The sequence below is a fragment of the Eleginops maclovinus genome, chromosome 21, assembly GCF_036324505.1.
Source record: "Eleginops maclovinus isolate JMC-PN-2008 ecotype Puerto Natales chromosome 21, JC_Emac_rtc_rv5, whole genome shotgun sequence".
NCBI lineage: Eukaryota > Metazoa > Chordata > Actinopteri > Perciformes > Eleginopidae > Eleginops > Eleginops maclovinus.
In genome coordinates, this window is record NC_086369.1 from 8,371,353 (window position 1) to 8,394,664 (window position 23,312).

Below are 23,312 nucleotides of genomic sequence, written 5' to 3' on the forward strand. Positions count from 1 at the left end.
CCGCTCCCATGGCTTTTTTCGAAGAACATCTGCCTTCTTCTGAATGTAGTGGAATTTAATGATGATCGGCCTCGGGGCATCCCCATCAGCTGGTTTTGGCTGTAAGCTCCTATGTGCACGGTCAAGCGTCGGTGTGTAGTCCAGGCTCAGAGCATCCTGCAGCAGTTGAGCTATGGCTTTCTCCGGTCGAATATTCCCAACTCCTTCCGCTACACCGACTAGCCTGCAGTTATCCCTCCATTGTCGGGACTCTAAATCTTCAGTTTTGTCCATCAACCTGTTCACTTGTGAGGACAGCGTAGTACCATTAGCTTCGAGCTCCACTACCCGGTGAGCATAGCAATTAGTCCCCTCCTCAAGGTCTTCAATGCACGTTACAAAAGTTGCGTTCTCCTTCCTGACATCTTCAAAAACCTTAGTAAACTCTGCGCACAATGACGATTTCTGATCTTAAGTCCCTCGACATGTTGTCTATTTTTGTGTGCAATTCACCTGCAGCCGCCGTCACAGTTGAGTCGATTTTAGTTAACACACACTTCTCAGTCCGTTTTAAGGCGGTCATGATTGTCTGTGAATCCGACAGCGGCTCCGCTCGACTGGCCATGACCTCCTCAGGCGAGTCAGCAGCGTCCTGGCCTGGCTTAAGTCTTTGGGCCTTCGGCATTTTTAGAATTTTTTATGCACAACCAAATCAAAACACGGTCAATTTTAGACCACTTAACACTTAAGACACACATTTGAAAAGAGGAAAGTGAGAAAAGAAGCGAAAATAACTTTCAAAATGCTCTTTCCAAGCAGAGCTGAAAAACTGCGTCCTCACATGTCGCTGCTCCTACGTCACCCCCACAGTCAACACTTTTGAATGCATGTTTTCATTGTTAAATATTTGGAATCACATCTCACACTGCTCTGTAACTTTTATTCATATACCTGTTATTCATGCTTTATGTTTATTTTATTATCTTAGTTTTTAATTACTGTTTTTAAATGCCATTTTATAATATGTTTCCCCTGCACTATTTCTTAATACTCTTAATGTCTTTAATGTCTCATACTTTTACCTGCCAAATATATCTCTGGCTAGCATGCTTGCCTCATCGTGCTACTGGTGTTATAAATCCTCCAGTCTCTGCCCGTACCAAACACAAGCCCACCTGTATTTCCTGTCCCTGTGCGTTCAGCCTCGCCAAGCTTCTCCGCAGCAATCATCGCACCTGGTTTACCTCCCTTATCAGAGGAATATCGTAAACCTAATGCAGTCTGTAGTCTATCCAGCCTGCCTCTGCTCCTCACCAGTTACCCTGTAGATCAGGGGTGTCAAACTCATTTTGGTTCAGGGGCCACATACAGCCCACTCTGATCTCAAGTGGGCCGGGCCAGTATGATACAGCAAAACAACCTATAAATATACCTAACACCAACTCCAAATGCTGTTTTCCAATATTATGCTTCAATTCTATTTATCATTTAGCCTACATTTGTACATTATAATTCACAGATCATAGTGGACATATAAAAGCACAACACATGTATGCACAGATAGGCCTATGGAACTGAATGAATAGCATTTCACTTTGTTTAAAACTGGTTTATTTTACAGTGGATATATTTTTACATCTGACCACCTGAACCAACTCACCACATGAAGTGGAAATTATCAAAAAAGTTATCACACTGCTTTGTCAATGCATGTGTAGGAATAATTTTTTTTAAAACTGAAGTTTTAGCAGTGCATGAGCAATAGGATTACAGAACAAACTTTTTTGTACTGAAGCTGCTGACTGATACTACACTGCACAAGTGGTCTTCAAGTATTGTATTACCACAGTCAATCTTATTTTTCACAGAACTGTATTTTTCAGAAAACAACAGAATTAGGTCACTGTTTAACCTCCCTCCCCTTTCTTTCTCTCACTGCGGTCTACCGGCAGCTCCTGAAATGTGGGTTCTTTTACCCTTCACGCATGCATCAATATCAGGCATCATATCCTGAGTAACAGCCAACTTCAGAATATCATTTAAGTGCTTGTGTGTTAGCCTTGAGCGTAGCTTTGTTTTATTGATGGTCATAACAGAGAAAACCTGTTCACAAAGATAGGTTGTCCCGAACATGCTTAAAACCTTTGCAGCCAGGGCTGTTAATTTGGGGTAACCTGGCAGGAGATACTGATAAAATGTGTCCAAGCCCACCAATGCAAATTTGTCCTTCATATCTGAATCACATTGCAAGTCAATTATTTCGAGTTGGATGTCAGCGGGCAGATCAGAAGCCTTGACTGTGAATGGCGAGCGAGAAACTGTGAATTCTGTCTCCAGTTCACCGATGACCTGAAACCATCGCTCAAACTCCTGCAGCAATACTGTAATTTTGTCTTTATATTGATCCATATCAGCATTAGGTCCGGTCACACGCACATCTCTTAGGCAAGGGAAAAGAGCGGTGTCACCACTAGATAGTTGTGTCTCCAACTTTTTTGCAGCCCTGCAACACTGTGTTAAGATTGTACAGGTGCTGTGTAATATCCACCATAAAGGCAAGGTCCTGCACCCATTCTGGCAATTTAAGTTCTTCCACCGGTTTGCCTTTTTTCTCCATGAACTGTCCAATTTCCTCTCGTAGCTCAAAGAAGCGCTTCAATACCGTACCTCGGCTTACCCACTGTACTTCAGTGTGGTATGGCAAACCAGCCGTAATGTCTTTATCACTCAGAAGACTGTCAAACTGACGGTGATTCAGACCTCTCGCGCGGATGAAATTAACAGTTCGGATAACCACCCCCATGAAATGATCCATTTTTAGTTATTTGCAACACAATGCTTCCTGGTGCAAAATACAGTGAAATGTCCAAAAAGCTTGTCCTCCATTTGTGGCCTGTACTTTCTCTCTGAATTTGGTCGCAACGCCTGCCTTTCTCCCGATCATTGATGGTGCACCATCTGTAGCCATGCTGAACGCAAGGGACCAGTCCACTCCAACCTTGAGAGCGGTAAAAATGTCATCCGCTGTTGTAGTGTCCATCATAGGTACCAACCCAAGGAACTCCTCTGTGACTGTCAAAGTCTCATCAACACCACAAATGAATATGGCCAGTTGAGCAACATCTGTAATATCGGTACTCTCATCAATTGCAACCAAAAAAGCCATAAAAGACTTGACTTTGTGATTTGGCTGTCCAAGTCTGCCGAAAGATCTGAAATCCTATATGCGACAGTGTTCCTCGTTAGGCTAATGTTGGCAAAGGCCGGTCGCTTTTCAGGGCACATGATTTCTGCAGCCTTCAGTATGCATGTTTTCACGAACTCACCATCAGAAAATGGCTTGGATCCTGTGACTATGTCGTTAGCAATAAGGTAGCTAGCTTTCACCGCTGCATCACTGACCTCTCGGGGGTAAAAACAGACTGCTGTTTCTGACCGGATCTGTTGTTATGTCAGTGCGACCTCTACTGGACAAATGTGGAATTTCTTCATTTTGCAATTTTTGGGATGTTGTTTCGCGGGCCGGATTGAACCATGGAAGGGGCCGGTTAAGGCTCCCCTGCTGTAGACACTCCTGAGGTGCATATCGCTTCAACTCACTCAAGTTTTACCAAATCGTGGCGATTTGTGTCAATATGAATGAACAAACTTACTGTCTTGATGAGTTTGCACAATTTACATTGACACCAATGTGTCTCTATAAATTGCCTCAATAAAAATAAATGTAAACTAAATCCTGAAACTAAACTGTGATACATTGTACATGATCTTCATCCATCCCAAATCCCTTACCAAAACCAAACACAACTCCTGCCAAACCATTGATACTTTAGCGGTTTCCCACAAATCCGCAAACTCAGGGTCATATTTACCACATCATCAAACACCATGTAAATTGATCGCCCTAATTCCTGATTGCATCTTAAAAATGTAGCTTGTCTCATCATTCTCCTCCTTTGTTGCACAAAACCTAATCCACGCCTTGATCACATCCAGAATCGACCCAATAAAATTCAGTACATCCAGAACTCTACTGCTTGTCTTCTCACCCACACAGACTCCCTTGATGACATCACCACTGTCCTCCAGAACCTGCACTGCTCTCTGTTCCAAAATGACAGGTGAAAGAGCCTACTCCATCACTTTCTCCTCCCTATGCTCTCTCCCAAAACACATCTGTGACTGCAAAAAGTGTGTCCTTGTCAAAATTAAAACTCACCTTTTCAGAACAGCTTCCAGTGGGTTTATTTAAAGGTCTCCTATTATGCTATATTTTAACAATGTATTGTTGGGCAATATCTATACAAAAGTTGTCTGAAGTGTTTTGCTCAAAATACCAAACAGATCACCCATTGTATCATGCCTAATACCCCTCTATGTCAGGCCTGTTCCTGAAGTGCTGATTCTGTGACTTCAAATTTGAGCTAACCTTAAGCTAGTCACGCCTCTTTGGAGCACATGCATCTCTGTCTGAAGAGAGAAGTTTCTAATGGAGATACTCAGCTAAATGCTGCCGTGATTAAAAGCCATATTATGTTCCAAACCACATCAAGTATTATTTCAGAAACACTTCTCAGTGTTTACCACGAGAACAGTGAAATTATATGTATTATATATATATATATATATATATACACAACAACTTTAAGTCCCTCCTGCAGACGTCCTGCTTAATACACAGACACACAGAATTGCTTGAGGGGATTCAGCTCGCGTGTATATTGCGGACGATAGTTTGGGTCGTGTCACATGGGCAGGATGTTGCCAGGAGTTAAATTTAAAGCCAGCCCACATTTCAGTTACGACGTCATCACCGAAGCAAATCTGGATCAGCTCGTTTGTATCCCCGTTTTTAGATATGTGGGTAAGGAGGGAAAGAGAGAGGGTTGTATTTTCATATATTTATGCATTAAAAGGCATTTTGCATAATAGGGGACCTTTAATGTTGCGTGTTGTATTCTCTAAGCCTGTTCTTCATGATCATTTGGACCTGTACGTGTGAAGTACCATCAAAAGTTTTAAACATTAAAATGTATCAATATTACTATTATAATTATTATAGTTAGTTAAATGTATAATTTTATATTCCTATGAATTTCATCAGAGACGTTGTATGGTATGACTGAAAGTAGTGTTCTAGTTAAGTGATCCTTTAAAAATCTTATTTTTATAAATCTCAACCAATTGAATCTACCATGGTTTAATGACATTTTGAGATATAAAATAAGGTAACAGTATGAGTCGGGCATTGTATATCAACCTGCCTATGCTAACATCGCATTTTATGATCTGAATCGACACCTAAGGATGAGCGACAGAAACAACAAAAGTCATCACACAAAGGTGAACAACATCAACATGAGCAATCAAAATACCATACCTAAATAGTATATAAATATTTAATGGACCTAGTGTGCATTTTATTATATTTCTTTTAATAACGATTATATGTGTATGTAATGATGTTTACTGTTGAAAATGCATGTCGTCTCATATTTACTTTTTTCGTTTTCTCTAAAGTTGATGGAGTGTGAATCTATCGACTTGGTATAAGTTAATGTGCCTACAGAACAGGCAACGTCACTTGACTCTTGATAAAGTCGCTGAACGTACAATATAGGGACATTGATTAAGAATAATTATAAATCATCTAAATATTGTCTTCGGTCCAAATAATACAGTTTTTTGGTTCTGTTTTTTCAAATGTGCTGCAGAAGCAGTTTAATTATCACAATTTTGTATCAGATTAATGAACAGTAAATTACAGGCTAGAAGCTACATTCAATAACGTAATACAGAATATTACTCAAACACAACCAGTCATAAGTGAAACAAATATCATAAACAATTATCAACCTGCTGTTTTTCAACATCTGTGGTATAGTTATCCAAAATACTGCTAGAAAAATGAAGGAAAATGCAGAAGACTGAATGAGTTGTCACAAGTGTAAGTTTAAGGAAAGATATGGACAAAGTGAATATTTATGGTTACCCAGGCTTTCCAGCTGAGCCTCGTCCTCCTCCCGCTCCTTCTCTCAGGATGACAGGGAGACATCAGTCCCAGCTGGAGACACATGACGTCCATCACACCCATACAAATCAAGGGCTTTGTCCTCTCTGTCTAAAGTGAAAAACAGGCAAAGCAGAGAAATCTCCCTCCACTGCTTTCCTGTCTATCTATCTCTACAATTTTCTCCTCCATGTATTGCTTTTGTTGTCTGAGCCTCTAGCAGTTTGCTCTTCTGAACTCCCCCTGCTATACGTCCAGAAACCTCAATGACTTACCTGGAGTGGACTCGATTCTCCTATCTCTATCTCCCCCCTTCCCTGCCTATCGTGGTTATTTTTATTCATTTGTCCTCAGGAAGCAAGTACATATCAAGTTCTGGATCCATCAGCATTTTCAGGGGGCTACAGCAGCAGAATGGGAAGGCAAACACTGAAACCCAATCACCTTGCTTGACAACCTCTTGATAACAGGGTCTGACTGAGAAAGGCTTTAAAAAGGGGTGGACTAGAAAAGTCAGCCCAGAATCACATACTGCATATATAGTAGAAACCATAGGTATGGATATTAGAGGTTGTGAAAGAGATGCCTTAAGGAACAAGAGGCATACTACAAATCATGTACATATCACCAGTTCAGAACAATAAAACAGATTGCTTTTCTTATTTAGAGCAGATATGGTTTGCTTGGTGATGATTTTAATAATAGATGTCTGTCAATGGACAGAGCATGAAATGATTGGTTTGTTTTCCAATTTACATACCCAAGGGTGATAATATATGGAGCTTCCATACATATCAATGGACAATGCATACCTTCTTTTTGGCGCGCCCACGACAAGTGCATGCACTCTTCAAAAGAGATGTAGCGTATACACAAACTCCTTTTGTTGTAGCAGTTCATTTTGTTGTATAATACTGTATGAAATGCGTTGTCTTATTAACAATTTAATTCTGCTGGTTATGTTTAATGTTACACAAGAGGTATTGCTGCCTCTTGATCAAAGGATTCCTTAATCCTACATCAACTTTTAACATCTACTGATATTACCAGTCATTGATTAAATAATAAATCAGATTTCTTTTCCAAGTTTAATGTATTATGAGTGAATAATTCTCTATTGTTTCCCTTAATTCAAATAGAGGGCCCCCTAAATGTAATTTGTATGTAAAAGTATAATGATAATTATTATTATTCATTTCAAATAAGGAATTCCTTCTGAAAGCCATTGCGATGTCCACTTTCTTTGTAGTACCAGTTATTATTACCCCTATTTATGATTGTTTAAAACAAAAGTTTCGTTAATATCATTAATCACTATCATAAATCTTTGTTGTTTACACCATTGTTGATACCACAACCCCAGCAGCACTTAAACCGTAGAGACCCACATAGACCCATTTTGCTCTTTTTTTTTTTTTTCAGGGAAAGAATGAGGGATATTTAGAGGTAATTTCCAGGTCAGCAGTTTATGCCACAAACATCGAATGAAAGCCCCCGTTATATAGTTTATGAGGGGAAGTTTCATAAGGCTGAGATTATCCTTGAGGTCACAACAGGTCATTTTATATTGCAAGGTGAAGTTTAAAAATTGTCTTAATAGAATGAAATGGCATGTACATGCAGGACATTGAGGGAAATAAGTATTTGATCCACTGCCGATGTTGTTAGTTTGCCCACTTCCAAAGAACTGAACAGTCTATACTTTTAATGGTAGGTTTATTTTATTATTGAGAGACATAATATCCAAAAGAAAATCCAGAAATGTACATTAAAAAAAGATGTGAATTGATTTGCGTTTAATTGTGGGAAATAAGTATTTGATCTCCTTGCAAAACATGCCGTGGTACTTGGTGGAGAAAGCCTTGTTGGACAGTAGAGAGGTCAGATGTTTCTTGTCATTGGTCACCAGGTTTGCTCACATGTCAGGAGGGATTTTGGTCCACTCCTCTCTGCAGATCGTCTCTAAATCCTTAAGGTTTGGAGGCTGATGCTTAGCACCTCGAACCTTCAGCTCCCTCCACAGATTTTCTATGGGATGGAGGTCTGGAGTCTGGCTAGGCCACTCCATCACCTTAATGGGCTTCTTCTTTAGCCACTCCTTAGCTGCCTTGGCCAGGTGTTTTGGGTCATTGTGGTGCTGCAAGACCTATCGATGTCCCATTTTCAGTGTCCTGTCTGAGGGAAGGAGGTTATCAGCCAATATTTTACGATACATGGCCCCTTCCATCATCCCCTCGATGCAGTGAATCGCCCTGTCCCCTTGGCAGAGAAACCCCCCACAGCATAATGTTTCCAGCTCCATGCTGGTCGCTGGGGATGGTGTTCTTCGGGTAATAGTCGGCATTTCTCTTCCTCCAAACACAAAATGTAGAGTTGATGCCTAAGATCTTGATTTTGGTCTCATCTGACCACAATACCTTCTCATAAGCCTTCTCGGAATCATTCAGAGGTTCATTGGCGGACGGCCTGTACATGTGTCTTCTTGAGCAGGGGACACTTGCGGGCGCTGCAGGATTTGAATCCATCATAGCATAGTGTGTTACCAATAGTTTTTTTTTGGTGACTGTGGTCCCAGCTGCCTTCAGATCATTAACAAGTCCCTCCTGTGTAGTTATTGGCTAACCCCTCACCTTCTTCATGATTATTGATGCCCCAAGGGGTGAGATTTTGAGATGGTGGATCCCCAGGTGATTGATTTTTCTGTTTCTCACCAAGCTGCTTGCTGGTGGCCTTGTCTTCTATTCCAGCATTGTGCTGGTCTAGAATTGTGTCCCTGATTTCCTGACATTAGTTTCACCATGATCACAAGAACTGTGTATGGTCTTGCCCTCGGTGAGAGGTTGTAATCTGATTTATTGACTGTGGACAGGTGTCTTTTATCCAGGTAAAGAGTTGATATTAGGAGTACTGTCTTAAAGCGAGAGGACTTATCTAACCGTTCAGGGGGAGCCAGGATTCTTGTTGGTTGCAAGGAGATCAAATACTTATTTCCAACAATTAAACGCAAATCAATTTATATTTTGTATATGTACATTTCTTGATTTTCTTTTTGATATTCTGTCTCTCGCTGTTAAAATAAACCTAACATTAAAAGTATAGACTTTCAATTTCTTTGTAAGTGGGCAAACTTACAAAATCGGCAGGGGATCAAATACTTATTTCCTTCACTGTAGATGTTTCAAACCTGCTTTGCATTCCTCTGCAGCATTTCTTGAACTCTGGCTTCAACAACTACAAGTCAAGCAGCATCTAAAAAATGAACAACTCCTTGCTTCCTTGAGTTATAAACTTGAAATCCAAGCTGAAACAGCCTGTAGTTCTTTCGTTGCATCCAAATAGGTTACTGTCGCATCAAATAGCAAGATGTCTACTGGATGCAGGGATGACAACAGGTTTTGCAGCTGCAAATCTATGTAGCTTTTGGGATTATTGGCTTGACTACATTAACAATGAAAACTGATTGGACATCCACAAACTGGTCAAAACTCTGCTGCCCACATCATCACCAGAACCCCCTCCATTAACCACATCTCTCCTATTCTTCAGCAACTTCACTGGCTGCCTGTCAAACACCGTATAGATTATAAGATTCTGCTCCTCACCTTTAAGGCTATCCACAACCTCACTCCTCTGTACCTCTCCGACCTCCTGCACATCAACACACCCACCCGCACTCTTAGGTCTTCTGCTTCCATCCACTTCACTGCAGCACCTTTCCGCTTAACCACCATGGGGTGTAGAGCCTTTAGCCGCTCTGCAATCCGTCTCTGGCACTCCCTCCCAACGGACACTCGGAATACTGACCCTCTCTCCATTTTCAAATCACGTCACAGAACATACAGTATCTCTTCAAACTGGCATTTCCACCCTGATCACATCACAAGTCCCCTGTTTTCTATCAATTATTTTGTCTTGTTTTTTTGTGTAGATTGTACTGCAACTTTGAGAGCCCTGAAAGGCGCCTTTATAAATAAAATGTATTATTAAGAAAGGTGGTCAATTATTCCATTTATGCCACTAGTTATTATTTATTTATTATACTTTATATTTATATTTTTTACCTACTATTGCAACTTTTTTTCTTAGATTGTATATGTTTGCACAACGAGACACCAAAGCAAATTCCTTTATGTGTAAACGTACCTGGCAATAAACTTGATTCTGATTCTGACTAGCTGGTGTTGCTAAGATTCACCACAAACCAAATTTACTATTCCTTTAAGCTGAAGTCTGCGATCTTGGAGAAGTGTTGTTGATATTTGAACTCAACCTCCGAAATTGTGGTTTGAATAGGTTTTGTACTAAATGTTTACCAATTTATTTCTAACACTGAAATGTATTAAGTCACTATTATGAGGGTCTATAAAAAAAAATTCTGAGAGCACCAAGTTTCGTTTAAAGAACAGAGCATTTTACAGCAAATTTCAATTTGTAAAATGTCACGTCAATAGTTCATTCCTGTTATGTGTGAATGCAGCATACCTATTTCAAGAATAGCTTGTTGCCTTGCAAGGTCAAATTACACAGTAGCTACTTCACCACTACGGTTGATTGACATGACTGACTGAAATGAACATAAATAAAGAGGTTGGGCTGCAGATAGATGATACTTAGAGACCAATGAAGCGCCACATATCTCAAAACCTGCATAACGCCAAAAAAAAGCTATAAGGTTTGGTCGGACTCACAGGTGCAGAAGCTTTCTTTATGGTTATGCTGGGTGTCGTAGCCCTCAGTGCTCCGCTGACGCCATGGTAGTACCTGAAACAGACCTGGGTCTCACCTGATAAGGATGAGATGAGAGGGAAAGAGAGATATACATGATTTAGAGAAAATTAAATGATAATTAGTTTCCTATCCCCACATTGCCTTTTTGATCTTGATACAAATCAGGTTTGGGGGTTTTAGATGTTTTATATGTTTACATTTGAGTCTAAAGCAATGAGAGTCCTGAGTGATATCCTATATGATTATGTACATTTAAATTACATCGATGGAGATTTAGAAATTACTATTGATAATGTGAACCTACAGTAAATTTACACAAAGTGTATGTTCTGGTCAAAAATTGTAATTTATGTACCATCTTTACTGTTGTTCATATCCTTGTGATGCAATACTGTCAGGATTAGGGAAAGGACCCAGGTGCAGAAGCAAGTAAGAGGCAGGGCTTCCAACATAACAAAGGGGCGAGCTTTTACTTATAAAAAAAAGCTGTTAACAAAAATGCAGACAAAAAGTCTAACGAAGGAAAAGTATTAAATTAAAACACGGACAAACCAGTAAGAGGGCTGAAAAAGGGAGATCCAAAAGGGTTCAGGGAACAGACAAACGACAAACAACGATGACAAAGACGACAACGCGACAAAGAACACAAAAGAAAGCCCAGACTAAATACAGAGGAGGCTAATCACAAGACAAGTAACAGCTGGGAAGGGGGAGGTGACACACAGGGGCAACAGCTGAGCACGATCAGACAATCAGACAGGAGGGACACTAAAGACAGGAAGTAAAGTAGACAAGACAGTTAGTAAACAAGACAAGACAGGAAGTGACAAAACAAGACACATTTCAAAGTAAAACAGTAAATGAAAAATACAGAAACTGAAATCCTTATATAATCCCCCCTTAAGGGACGGATTCCAGACATCACAAAAAAAGTCAACAAAACCCAGCAGGGTGGGTGGAGGGGGTCCGGATGAAGGATTCGGGCGGACGGCCCGGTAGCAAGGCAGAGGCCGTGAGGCCCCAGAGACAGGCGCATAGGTCATGGCGAGGGAACACTGGGGGCCGGGAGACAGGGGCGGAGGACGCGGCGGGGAAACTCTGGGGGCCGGGCTGGAGGACGGCGAGATTCCTCTGGAGGACCGGCTGGAGGACCGGCTGGAGGACGGCGAGACGCCTCTGGAGGACGGGCCTTAGGGCGGCGGAACCCGCGATGGGACCCCTCTGGAGGACGGGCAGAAGCCTGGCGTAGGCAGCGGTAGGATCACGCTAAAGGAAGGGCAGGAGGCCGGCGTAGGCAGCAGTGGGACCCCTCTGGAGGGCTGCAGGACCGCTCCGGAGGACCCGCAGGATGGTGGAGCCCCCAATGGTGGATGGTGGAGCCCCCAACAGAGAGGGAACAGGTGTCGGCGGGATCCCCGGCGGAACTGGGGACGGCGGAACCCCCATCGGAACAGGTGACGGCAGGTCCCCTAACGGAATAGAAGCAGCTGCTGGCGGGACCCGCATCTGAACAGGTGATGGCAGGACCCCCGACAAAACATGTCACGGCGGGACCTCAAACAGAGCAGGTGTTGGCGGGACCCCCATCGCAACAAGTGACGGCGGGACCCCCAACGGAATAAGACCAGTTGTTGGCGGGACCCCCATTGGAACAGGTAACGGCAGGACCCCCAACGGAGCAGGTGATGGGACCCCCAACGGAGCAGGAGCAAGTGTTAATGGGACCCCAATCAGAACGGGTGACGGCGGGACCCCCAAGGGAACATGAGCAAGTGTTGGCGGGACCCCCATCGGAAGAGATGACGGCAGGACCCCAACGGAGCAGGTGTTGGCGGGAACCCCATCGAAAGAGGTGACGTGGGACCCCCAAAGGAACAGGCGGCGGTGGGACCCCCAACGGAATAGTACGCCTAGTCGGCGGGACGCCCATCAGAGCGGGGGATGGCAGGACCCCAACGTATCAGGAGCAGGTGTTGACGGGACCCCCATGAGAACGGGTGATGGTGGGACCCCCAAGGGAACATGAGCAGGTGTTGGCGGGACCCCTATCGGAACAGGTGGCGGCAGGACTCCAAGCGAAGCAGGTGATGGCAGGACCCCCAACGGAGCAGGAATAGGTGTTGGCTGGACCCCCTTAGGAACAGGTGAAGGCGGAACCCCCAACGGAGCAGGAACAGGCAAGGCCAGAGTCGATAGGACAGGCCGGAGTCGACAGGACAGGCCAGGCCGGAGTCGACTGGACAGGCCAGGCCGGAGTCGACTGGACAGGCGAGGCAGGAGTCGACAGGACAGGCCACTTTTCCGTCAATTCTCTTTTTTTACATAAAAACTCCCAGTCCACTGAACAAACCTTGACACATTTCAACCCTTACACAAGTTTTCATGCATTTTTCTTAATTGTATCCTTTGTATGTATACTTTGTGTGTTCATTCGTATAGTTGGGGGGATTATTACTGATGTTTTTGAATATATATTATACTGTATAAGCAAAATTATCAGTTTCTCTGGTTTTAGTGTTTATAGGTATGTGTTTGAGTAAATTGAACATTTTTATTATTTTTATTCTATAAACTACTGAAAACCTTTCTTCGTGTTGGAATTCAACAGACACTGGAATGAAGTATTATTCAACTTCCACATGTTTTCAGATGTTAAATCTCAATCACTAAATATATTTAAATAATCAGTAATTAGTGGTAATTTATAAGAGATATAATTGTTTTCTTGGACTCCATGGTGTTTCCGAAAATATGAAAAATAGAGCAAACTAAATATGAAAGGCTTGGGGGATGTGGCAGTGGGGTGTGATTAAAGTGCCAGCTGCTGGAGTGATGGGAGTGGCTCAGCCCGACACCAGACAGTTGATCACAATCAGATAATAAGTCACTAAATAAAAGCATGCTGTTAACCTGGTTTTGGCCTCTTGCAGTAGGCTGGGTTCTGGAGAGGAGATGCGCAAGCCCCTGAAAAGCACTACCTGGCGTGCCATATTTTGGAATTTGTTTCTTTTTGGACTGTTTTATGCTGCCCCTTGTTATTCTGGGGCCGTTGAATGAACCTTTATTTACAAACATCATTTATCTCCTTCCGTTATTCCCCCTGGGTTAGCAGGACAGTCTCACAGTGGGGCCTGAAAAGGGACCATACCAGAAGGAGAAAGCCCGCTGGCACAGGCCCTCCAGTGTCTCACTGGAATTAATGTAAAACTTGTTTTTGTATATACGGTACAAAATCTATGCACACATTTTAATCAATATATGATAAAAAAAATAAATCTTAAAAACTCACTTTACTTTACAATTCTCACTCCATAATTGTAAAAAACAAGACTATACCTGCACAGTGAATTTAATTTGTTGTATATTACGAAGGATGAACAACTACTTCTGCACACATGGGGGTCATTAAATGAACATGGTGATAAAGCAGGTAGGTTACTGGCCCATCAGTGAAAGGAAAAAGCAGCGTCCCACCTAATTCCCCAAATTTGCGACTGTACAAATAATTTATTGTAACCCCTCTGATTTATACCTGGCTTTTAGATCTTTGTATTCCTCTCTATATCAATCAGAATCGGACCAAATTTTTGCTATTTGGATACCCCGTCAATCAGCCCAGAACTGCACACACGCTTGATGCTCCAATAGGTCTTTGAGAAATATTCCATGCAAATGGACCATTTTGTTAAAACCCAATTTCACCTTTTCACATGCAACCCCAAAATTACCTTGAAATCTTGCCTGAAAAAAAGGGTATAATTTCCGAAATGTATAATCTTCTTATGACACTCAACGCTTATATAGTCACTAAAACAAAACTATCTTGGGAAACTGAATAGGGTCAAATCTTGTTTGTGTGTGTGTGTGTGTGTGTGTGTGTGTGTGTGTGTGTGTGTGTGTGTGTGTGTGTGTGTGTGTGTGTGTGTGTGTGTGTGTGTGTGTGTGTGTGTGTGTGTGTGTGTGTGTGTGTGTGTGTGTGTGTATGTGTGTGTGTGTGTGTGTGTATATAGTTTATATTGTGAAAAAGTGTTTTTGTTACTTACCGTCACTGAAGTTGGAGGTGGAATCAATTTTCCATACGATCTGTCCCTTGTGAGATCCGTTGATGCCTCGGTTTTTGTAGTCCAGAAAGTTCTCAGATAAAGCCTCGTCTGAATAAAGGTAACAACTGTTCAAACTAAACTGCTACTCCATCTCAATGAATTAATTGAAAGTCAGAGTTTATAACTAATTTCCCTACGCTTTACACTACAGTCACATAAAATGCAATGGATTCTCCACGAAGAATCGCCTTGATCTACTACAAATATTAGGTATGCCAACCCATATTGGAGGAACTGGTATACATGTTAGTGTAATAAAAATGTATAATATTACAATACTTTGGGTATATGCCGCAGGAACGAGTCCTAAAACCCGGAAGTAAGTTAGCATTTTGCAACTGCTCGAACAACGCCCTGCTTGAACCATATAAGTCTTGTCAGCAGCTGTTTACAAATCACCGTTTAATATGGATGAAATAAACCCCACCCATGTTAACTGCTGATATTCACAATATGACACATCCAGACGCAGCCAACGCAAGCCTCAAAAATGAATGCAAAAGCCATGTGTTATGGACAATAGACAAGCTTGGCCATCTGAAAGGATATTGCTTTGTTTTTTAGCCTTAAAAAAAAATGCATATAGTGACCATTACAAAGCACATATCAAACGCTATGAAAGTAGCCGCTGTGAGATACGAACCCAGTCATGCTTTCAAAAGGTATTAATCCACTGCCTTACCGCTAATGGCCTGAGCTACCGTTCAGACGTTGAAGCAACAAGTGAATATTTATTATTGACTATTTGCTTGTGGCTGTTCCCAATTGAGAAAAACTGTCATAATTGGCTACAAATTCATCACTGGATACATTCAAATAGAGGCATGGTTTGGTAAGGGACTTTATTTATTGTTTGGCCGTCAAATACATGCAGGCCAGTAATAATCTTTGTCCACAGGTGGTTCCCCCACAAAAGGCTGTGATACCAGCTTTTACAAAGGGTGCACTCTTTTGAAAGAAAAGGGAAAAAAAAAAAAAGGATATGCTTTAGGACAGTTGTATAATAAAAACATTACAGTAATCAACTTCAAGTGCTCCAAACTGCCTGACCCATTCGTCATGGGTGTCATGTTCGCCACGCACCAGACATAGCTCAGACAAATCATCTGCTGATTACAGATAGCCATGTTATTGGATGAAATAAATAGCACTTGCATGACAATAAAAACTGAAAACAAATTAGAACCCAGCCCGTTTCCTTGATGAGCTGTTGGGCTATGTCCATTCGCAGATGGCTGATCCCCTGCTAATCAAAGAGACCAGCCACCAGTTTCATCAATAATCGACAAAATAAATCCATAATTACCAGTTTCCAGAGTGTCTGCTTGTATTTCTTGTACTTGTGGAAATGTAGGGCTGGACTGAGGTGGGGACGGGGACGGGGACTGAGGTGAGGATGGGTCAGTCATTGCGGATGGGGAACCAGTTTGCCATTTGTGCGGCAGACGTGGTGTTGGCTCTATGAACGAGTTGGTCTATATACTTTATGCAAGGTTTGCCCTTCTTTGACATTATGTCAGCACTTTTTCCATCCATGCTGACGATTATAAATGGCCCGTCTAAACAGCTATATATATATCCTTTGCCACCTAATTTGCTAATTCATCCAGTGATCAATTTCAATGTCATTGTTTCTGTTTTTCCCAATTGTTGGGAACAGCTACAAGCAATTTGTCAATATGAAATACTCAACTTACTTTTTCAAAGTCTGAACAGTACATCAGGCCATTAGCGGTAAGGCAGTAGATTAATACCTTTTGAAAGCATGACTGGGTTCGTATCTCACAGCGGCTATTTTCATAGCGTTTGATATGTGCTTTGTAATGGTCACTATATGCACTTTTTAGGCGCAAAAACAAAGCAATATCCTTTCAGATGGCCCAGCTTGTGTTTTGTCCATAACACATGGCTTTTGCATTCGTTTTTGAGGCTTGCGTTGGCAGCGTCTGCCTGTGTCATATTGTGAATACCACCAGTTAACATGGGTGGGGCTTATTTCATCCATGTTAAACGGTGATTTATAAACCGCTGACAAGAGCTGATAACATCTATATGGTTCAAGCAGGGCACTGTTTGAGTCGTTCTGTGGCGTAATGAGTAACATTCATGGTTGAGATATATATTGCCCAAATGTACGGGTTCTGTCACTGGAGTATGAATATTGTTTATTTTCATTTTTATTGTTTGGCCAGCATATGTTCTGTTGTTGTCTGTAGGTGATCTCGACATGCGCATTTTACATGATCTGGTGATGTTAACGTATTTTCGCCGAGGTTTTTTCTCCGTTGTCCGGTCACACTTCAGACACACAAGTTACGTGAAAATGACGAACCGGGCAACCACAACATCTGGTGGAAAAGGTAAACAAACGCCACCATTTAAACCGCAATCCATTTAAACTGGAACACCGGTTCCCTCGTCTCAGAGTCAATGCGATTTCTCCATAGGATTTTGGAAGAAAGATCGAAATAAGGTCTGTGGTTGACACACATTTAACAGACGGATCACATTTTGTTCTACAACATTAAATACATCAGCAGTGACCCCATAGGTGATTTTCGAAGAGTTTACCTGTCTTAAAAACGATGGTTGTTAACAAGTGGCTGAATAGGACTACAGAAGTTGTCGAGGACGTTGCAAGTCAATATGCCGAACACGTAAACACTCCCGCTAGGTTTGTTTTCCCCTGTTCTGCTTGAAATACTTCTAGTTTAATTCAGTGTGGTTAAAAGGAAAAGCTTTGTTAAAATATGCAAGCACACGAAAGTCGGTTGAAACGATCTTAAGTTGGCTTGACGTTGAAGCCTGCGACCCTGCTGTACTCCTCTGTAGTTTGTTTATAGCATAACGTTAGCATTTGGCTTCTGGCGATTAGATTTATGATTCGAAAATTATAAAAGTAGGGTAAACATGTGGAGATTATCCGGCTGAACAAAACGTGCATTTATCAAACAGGTTTGTTTTCCACATATCTTGTTTTTTACAATATTCCAAAAGCCTATGGAGGAATTGCATTGTTTTTTTGTCGAGGGAACCCATGCGCAGCTTACTTCCGGGTTGGCCTACAAAAATACGTCATCCCTGTGGCGCTCTATTGGGATAAGTTAATATATTTGCATTAGAACTACATACATTATAGCAGAAACATGATGGCTGACATTTAATATCATGTTACTTATTGCTCCTCTGTAGAGGGGTCTTAACAATGTAACAACTTCATCCTTGTGTTTGATTTTACAAACAGTAGCCCTTTTCTCAATTTATAAATGACAGGTATGGCCTCACATCTTGTATCTATGTCCAATTCTAACATTCAATGTCATCATATCACAGATCACTTACCAACATGATACATGCCGATCCAGTCCCCAGCATCGACTTCTTCTTTGATATCCCATGTGATTACGAGGTCTTCAGACTGGGCTATGGTGTATTGGGAGGAGCTGATGGTTAGGGTGGAGCGAGTGTCAGGAGAGACCAAATCAGTGTCACTGGTGGACCGAGGCAATCCCATCATGAATTCCTCCTGATTCAGACCATTGACAGCAAAGCTGTCTGGGCCGTAACTGTGACGAACCGCATTCTTGTAGCGCTGACGAGTCTGGCTGCTGCGGGTAGGGGAGGCCATGGCAGCCAGGCCAACGAACCTATTCTGGTACAAGTTCTACAAGAAAAAAACACAGCCATTGTAGCTTAAGGATCCGTATCACAGTTTTCAATGCAACACTTGTTTTCATTTTTTCCAGAGAAAACGTAGTCATCCTGCTCAATAAAAGGGAGTTTACTTTGACCAATTGTGAAAGGAATGGGGCTGAACCTAAGATGTAATAATGTAAAAAAAAAAATACAGAGTGTGGAGAAAGGACCGTTATTTTACATGTGGTGTGTATGGATTGATATTAGGAAATACTTTAAAAAAATATTTACTGTAAAGCTTGTATCGTGTTAATTCATTTATGTTCAGCAAAAAAGGTCATGTCTCTCTACAACAGGACACAATTCAATGTTTTTTTTTGTTCCATGTTGACAATGCAGCTAAAAGCAAATAAGCTCTTATTAGGTAATACTTGAAAATTGTGTCATTTTACTCTCTAAGAAAGACAGAGTGTGTGCAACTAGCAACCAAAGAAGCGTATAAATCATTACTACACTTCAGGCAATTATCCTGATGCACCAATCACTATTTTTTACTAATGGTTAATACCCGTCTCTGATTTGATACCTAAAGTCTGATTTTATAAAGAAGTGTTTCTCAAACCTTTTCAGACAAAGGACCACCTAACCAATAAGAAACAGACGCAGGGTGACAGTGAAAGGAGAGATCTGCGGCTGAACGGCAAAAATATAACACAGATGAAACTGTAATAACTCAATATATTGTCTAATCAAAACAGTAAAAGTTTGTACTTTATTCTAAGGTTGTAGATGTGTGTGTGTGAGAAGGCCTACTCACTGAAAGCTGGAAACTGACACATGGGTGTAGTGCTGTTTTTATAAGTGCCAGAACACTCCAGCCAGAATAGGCAAAACATGGTTGGGTTATAGCTATGCACAGTAAATGCTGCACACACAGCTGCTTTATAGTATAAAAAGCTCCTTCACTGATTACTTCATTAATTCCCTCCAGTTGAACCAGGGGCGTGATCGATTGAATCTAGTAACATTGGGGTTTGAAAAAAAATGAAGAAATACATTTTGTTTTTTATATACTGTATATGTCAATACAGTATCCAAAGAACACACAATACTACATGTAAATAATGTATTAAAAGTCTCTATAGTTGACCAATCTACTACCAAAATAGAAAGTAGAAATTAGTGTCCTATCCATGTGAACATGTTTTAAGTGGTGAGTGGATCTCACATCATATGCAGTAGGAGAGTCCGTGGGCATGCTCCCCAGGGAAGATATATATAATAGCTTCTTATACCCATTAGCATAGCTAGCTAGCGCCAGATGCTAACATCATCTCTTTCACGCTCACTCACTGACACAAAATGTGCTTGTGTCACACACACACAAACAATGCAAAGCTTAAATGACACAGAGACCCAGACGTGCTTATAATAAACTAATACTATTATATTATATTATTTTCAATGGCTTTATAGTATGATCAGTATAATAGATTAAAAGATCACCCCTGGCCTTTCAACTAAACAAACAGCCGTAATCGTCTACATTCACAACAGTGGATTTGAGCACACAAAAAATACATCTAGAGTGTTTGCCATCAGGTTCGAGCTCTCCCATGTTCTCGTTGTTTCGACTCCTTGTCCCAGAAGTTTCCATTACAATAAGCATTTTACAACTTATGATGTTACCTGCCAAAGTGCTTTGTTTTGAACGTTCAACACTATATTATTCAAAAGGCCAAATATGAACGTTACTTGTTTACTGTAAAATTATCAAAAAAGTCAACATTTCATAGTGTTTACTGAATTGTGTGGGGGTTTAAAAAATCTTTGAAAACATGTTTGAATGGTTATATACACAGTGATAAATGTTGTCCTAACAAGTTATGTATATATTGCATAACATTTTATAAATTTTTTGGACAATTTTACTGCAACCCAAGGCTAGGTTCACACTTGCAGAAAAAGAGATACAAGCTGTGTCTACCCTTTCACATTGTGGGCAACGCAAGATCACTGGGTAATGAAATGCATGAGCTAACGGCGTTAGCCAAGAGTAAGATGGAATATCTCGGGTTTAACGGGACGACAACGTTTCCATCAATGTGTTCTAGGCTGTTTGCACCAACAGGGATTACCCCAAGACTTCAACATGAGCCTGAGTCTTCAGAGGACCCCCTTCCAATTGAAGACGTCCTGCCTCAATCCTGTGGCTCATACGCTGTGTCCGAGTGGCTACAATGACTTTAACTATGCATATTTACTTACATTTCTTATTTTTATATTTATTTATTTATTTTTGTTCTAATTTTTGCAACTGTTGCACAAACTAGTTACCCCCTGGGATAAATTAACAACTATGGTTCTGATTCTGAAGAAAAACTAAGGTTTTAAATATTTTCAGCATGGATACTGTGATCCCTTCAAAATGCAGCATTGTTACCAGCAAGTCCAAATGTGAGGGAGGGTTTTTCTTCTGATCAGAGAATGCTCTACTTGGAAAGGAGCTTTAGGGCACAACTCAGTCAGCCTTGACAGATTGTGATAAATGCTGAGGCACTTTGTGCATGCAGTTGATAATGTAGAAAGGTTATATGACTGCACAATGTAAAAGTCATGGGCCTGTTTGTGTTACCATGCAAGATGCAAATGAGAGAATAGCCAGCATCATTACTGATTTTTATTGATTTGGAATATACTGTATCATAATAAATATGCAATGCAGTTAGATTTAATCTTGGCATTTACACAATCAGATTTCAATATAATGCATGACATAATATTGTGAAATAAATGTACAGTTTAATGGTCTTGACACCCTGCCTTAATATCCTACAAGAAAAACTTGGTGGTGATAATCAGGCAAATGGAGAGGGTGATGGGGGGGGGGGCACTGACCTTGATACTACAGAGCTGCATCAGCATATTGACCAGTCAACCCAAAGTACACCAAAACCTGAGGGAAGTGGGAGGAGAAGGATGGGTTGTTACAAACCATAGAAATAAAAAGCATAGGCTGTGAATGTAGAAGGTAGGACTTAGGTGTGGCAGTTTGGTTCAGGAAAGGAAACTGCAAACTCAGATTGTCATATTCCATCTATGTCAGATAAAAATATGAATAATTAAGAAGGAGCAAAAGCTCAGATGGAGAAACAATGTGACCTTCACAAAGACACTACATCAATACATCAGTGTCCAATGATATTCAACTTAAAACACTTTCAAGGCAGCAACAAAAATAACTTCTCATTTTCACATATATCAGTTACCATATGCATTTATGGATGTCACATTGTTCGCATTGATGCAGCTGAGAGGCAAGCCATCAAAGAATGAAATTATATTAGCAGGAATATGATGTAAAATAATTTCCTTCGTAATGGTCAAGTGAATGTGGCTCACCTCTGGTAGGAAGACTTTGATGCAATATGGTTGTTTGTGGGGTGAAGCATTGCCTACCTCCTGCTCTAATTTCGTTCCCAACTCTAACAGTCACACCAAGTGTTTGAAACATGCCTGAGCCCTCCATCTACCAGCATTACAACAGGATTGTAGTGGTAAAGTCCACCTCTTACTTGAATTAATGGGAGATTTTGTAATGCAGGTTGGTGCCTGTTATGCTGTGGCATACATGCAGTTGGTGCATTCAAGGCAAGGCCAATCATAAATCTAAGATTTGAGAGTCAGTTGATGAAAACTGATAATTGAAATCCAAGAAGAAAATAAATTAGCGTTTTCCTGGTGTCCATAATTTCTTATCAGTCTTTCTAAATTACAATAAGCTGGTCACCTGCACAGGGATCCCCAGTTGTCGTTCTTACTTGTTTTGAGACTTGATTTACTAGTACAATTGGATTCAAGCCTCCATGATTTCTAATACAGCATTCATGTAGAGCAGGCAGAAAAAGACTGGATTGCCTCTGTAGGAAAATTGAAATTATTCAGTACAAAATGATAAGTTAAGATATCCTTGATCACTCTAATGTAGTTCTCCTTCAGCTTATGGTTCAAAGAATGGGTAACCATACTGTAGCTATGATCTAATCATTGCTCTCTAAATAGAACCTTGACTTCATGTTTGCTGTACATTTCACAAATGAAAGCTGATATGCACTTTAGGCACTAATGTGTTTCATGAACAAGATACGGACAAAAATAAAGTGCAATTATTGGAATATTTTATTGCTACTACCTTATTGCGGTCCCTCACTTGAACTGATTCTGCTGAGATAATTGGATCATATTTTGGTAAAAATCTAGAAAATAAAAGTCAGCCAGGCCAAAATTTAGATGGGGTTCAAATGGTTAGATGAGGGTATAGTAGTTTAAATTGTTATTTGTTCAAGAAAATGTCTGGTTAATCAATTATATGATATGAAAGAATAAGACAGAAGTGGATAAAAGATTTTGCAAGAGGACGTCTTAGTGGGTCAAGGGGATGTTATAAGTCATGGGACATACACCAACCATCAACATACAATTGAGATTAATACAATAAAACTGGATGATGAGAACTTACATTAGCTTTTTGATGTTAAATAAATGAAGCTATTGATACGGTATATCTCTCAAATTACCTCTCCTCCAATTCTTAATACTCCAATTAATAATACATATTTTCCGTTCTATTACTTTCTATCCAATAGAGAAAGAAAAGGGTTTAAATAACTAACTTCTGTTTGTGCCAACCATGGTCTTAGATTTGGCCATTGCTTTGAAAATTGTTTGGCTCTGTCACTGAAAAAAAAAAAAAAATAGTCTCAGCAGGTGTCATCATTGATGGATCTGTGGATACCCCTTGCCTGGCCTGGACAACTACAACTATCTCAGTGATCTGGGATCATGTAAGTCAAATC

At 40.8% G+C, this 23,312-nt stretch overlaps 1 protein-coding gene across 2 annotated transcripts in view; it reads right to left on the minus strand.

Moving 5' to 3' along the window:
* Nucleotides 1–23,312, minus strand: part of LOC134858059 (E3 ubiquitin-protein ligase HECW1) — a 113,079-nt gene that overhangs the window by 88,251 nt on the left and 1,516 nt on the right. The window contains exons 2-5 of one of the 2 annotated variants that reach the window (XM_063873924.1): nucleotides 21,355–21,412; nucleotides 18,163–18,484; nucleotides 14,761–14,868; nucleotides 10,678–10,772 (exon numbers count right to left, since the gene is read on the minus strand). In XM_063873924.1, coding sequence (XP_063729994.1) covers nucleotides 10,678–10,772; nucleotides 14,761–14,868; nucleotides 18,163–18,484; nucleotides 21,355–21,381 — 552 coding nt within the window. In that variant the 5' untranslated portion in view covers nucleotides 21,382–21,412. The remainder of the gene's footprint in view (nucleotides 1–10,677; nucleotides 10,773–14,760; nucleotides 14,869–18,162; nucleotides 18,485–21,354; nucleotides 21,413–23,312) is intronic. The other variant, XM_063873926.1, reaches the window with a different exon arrangement.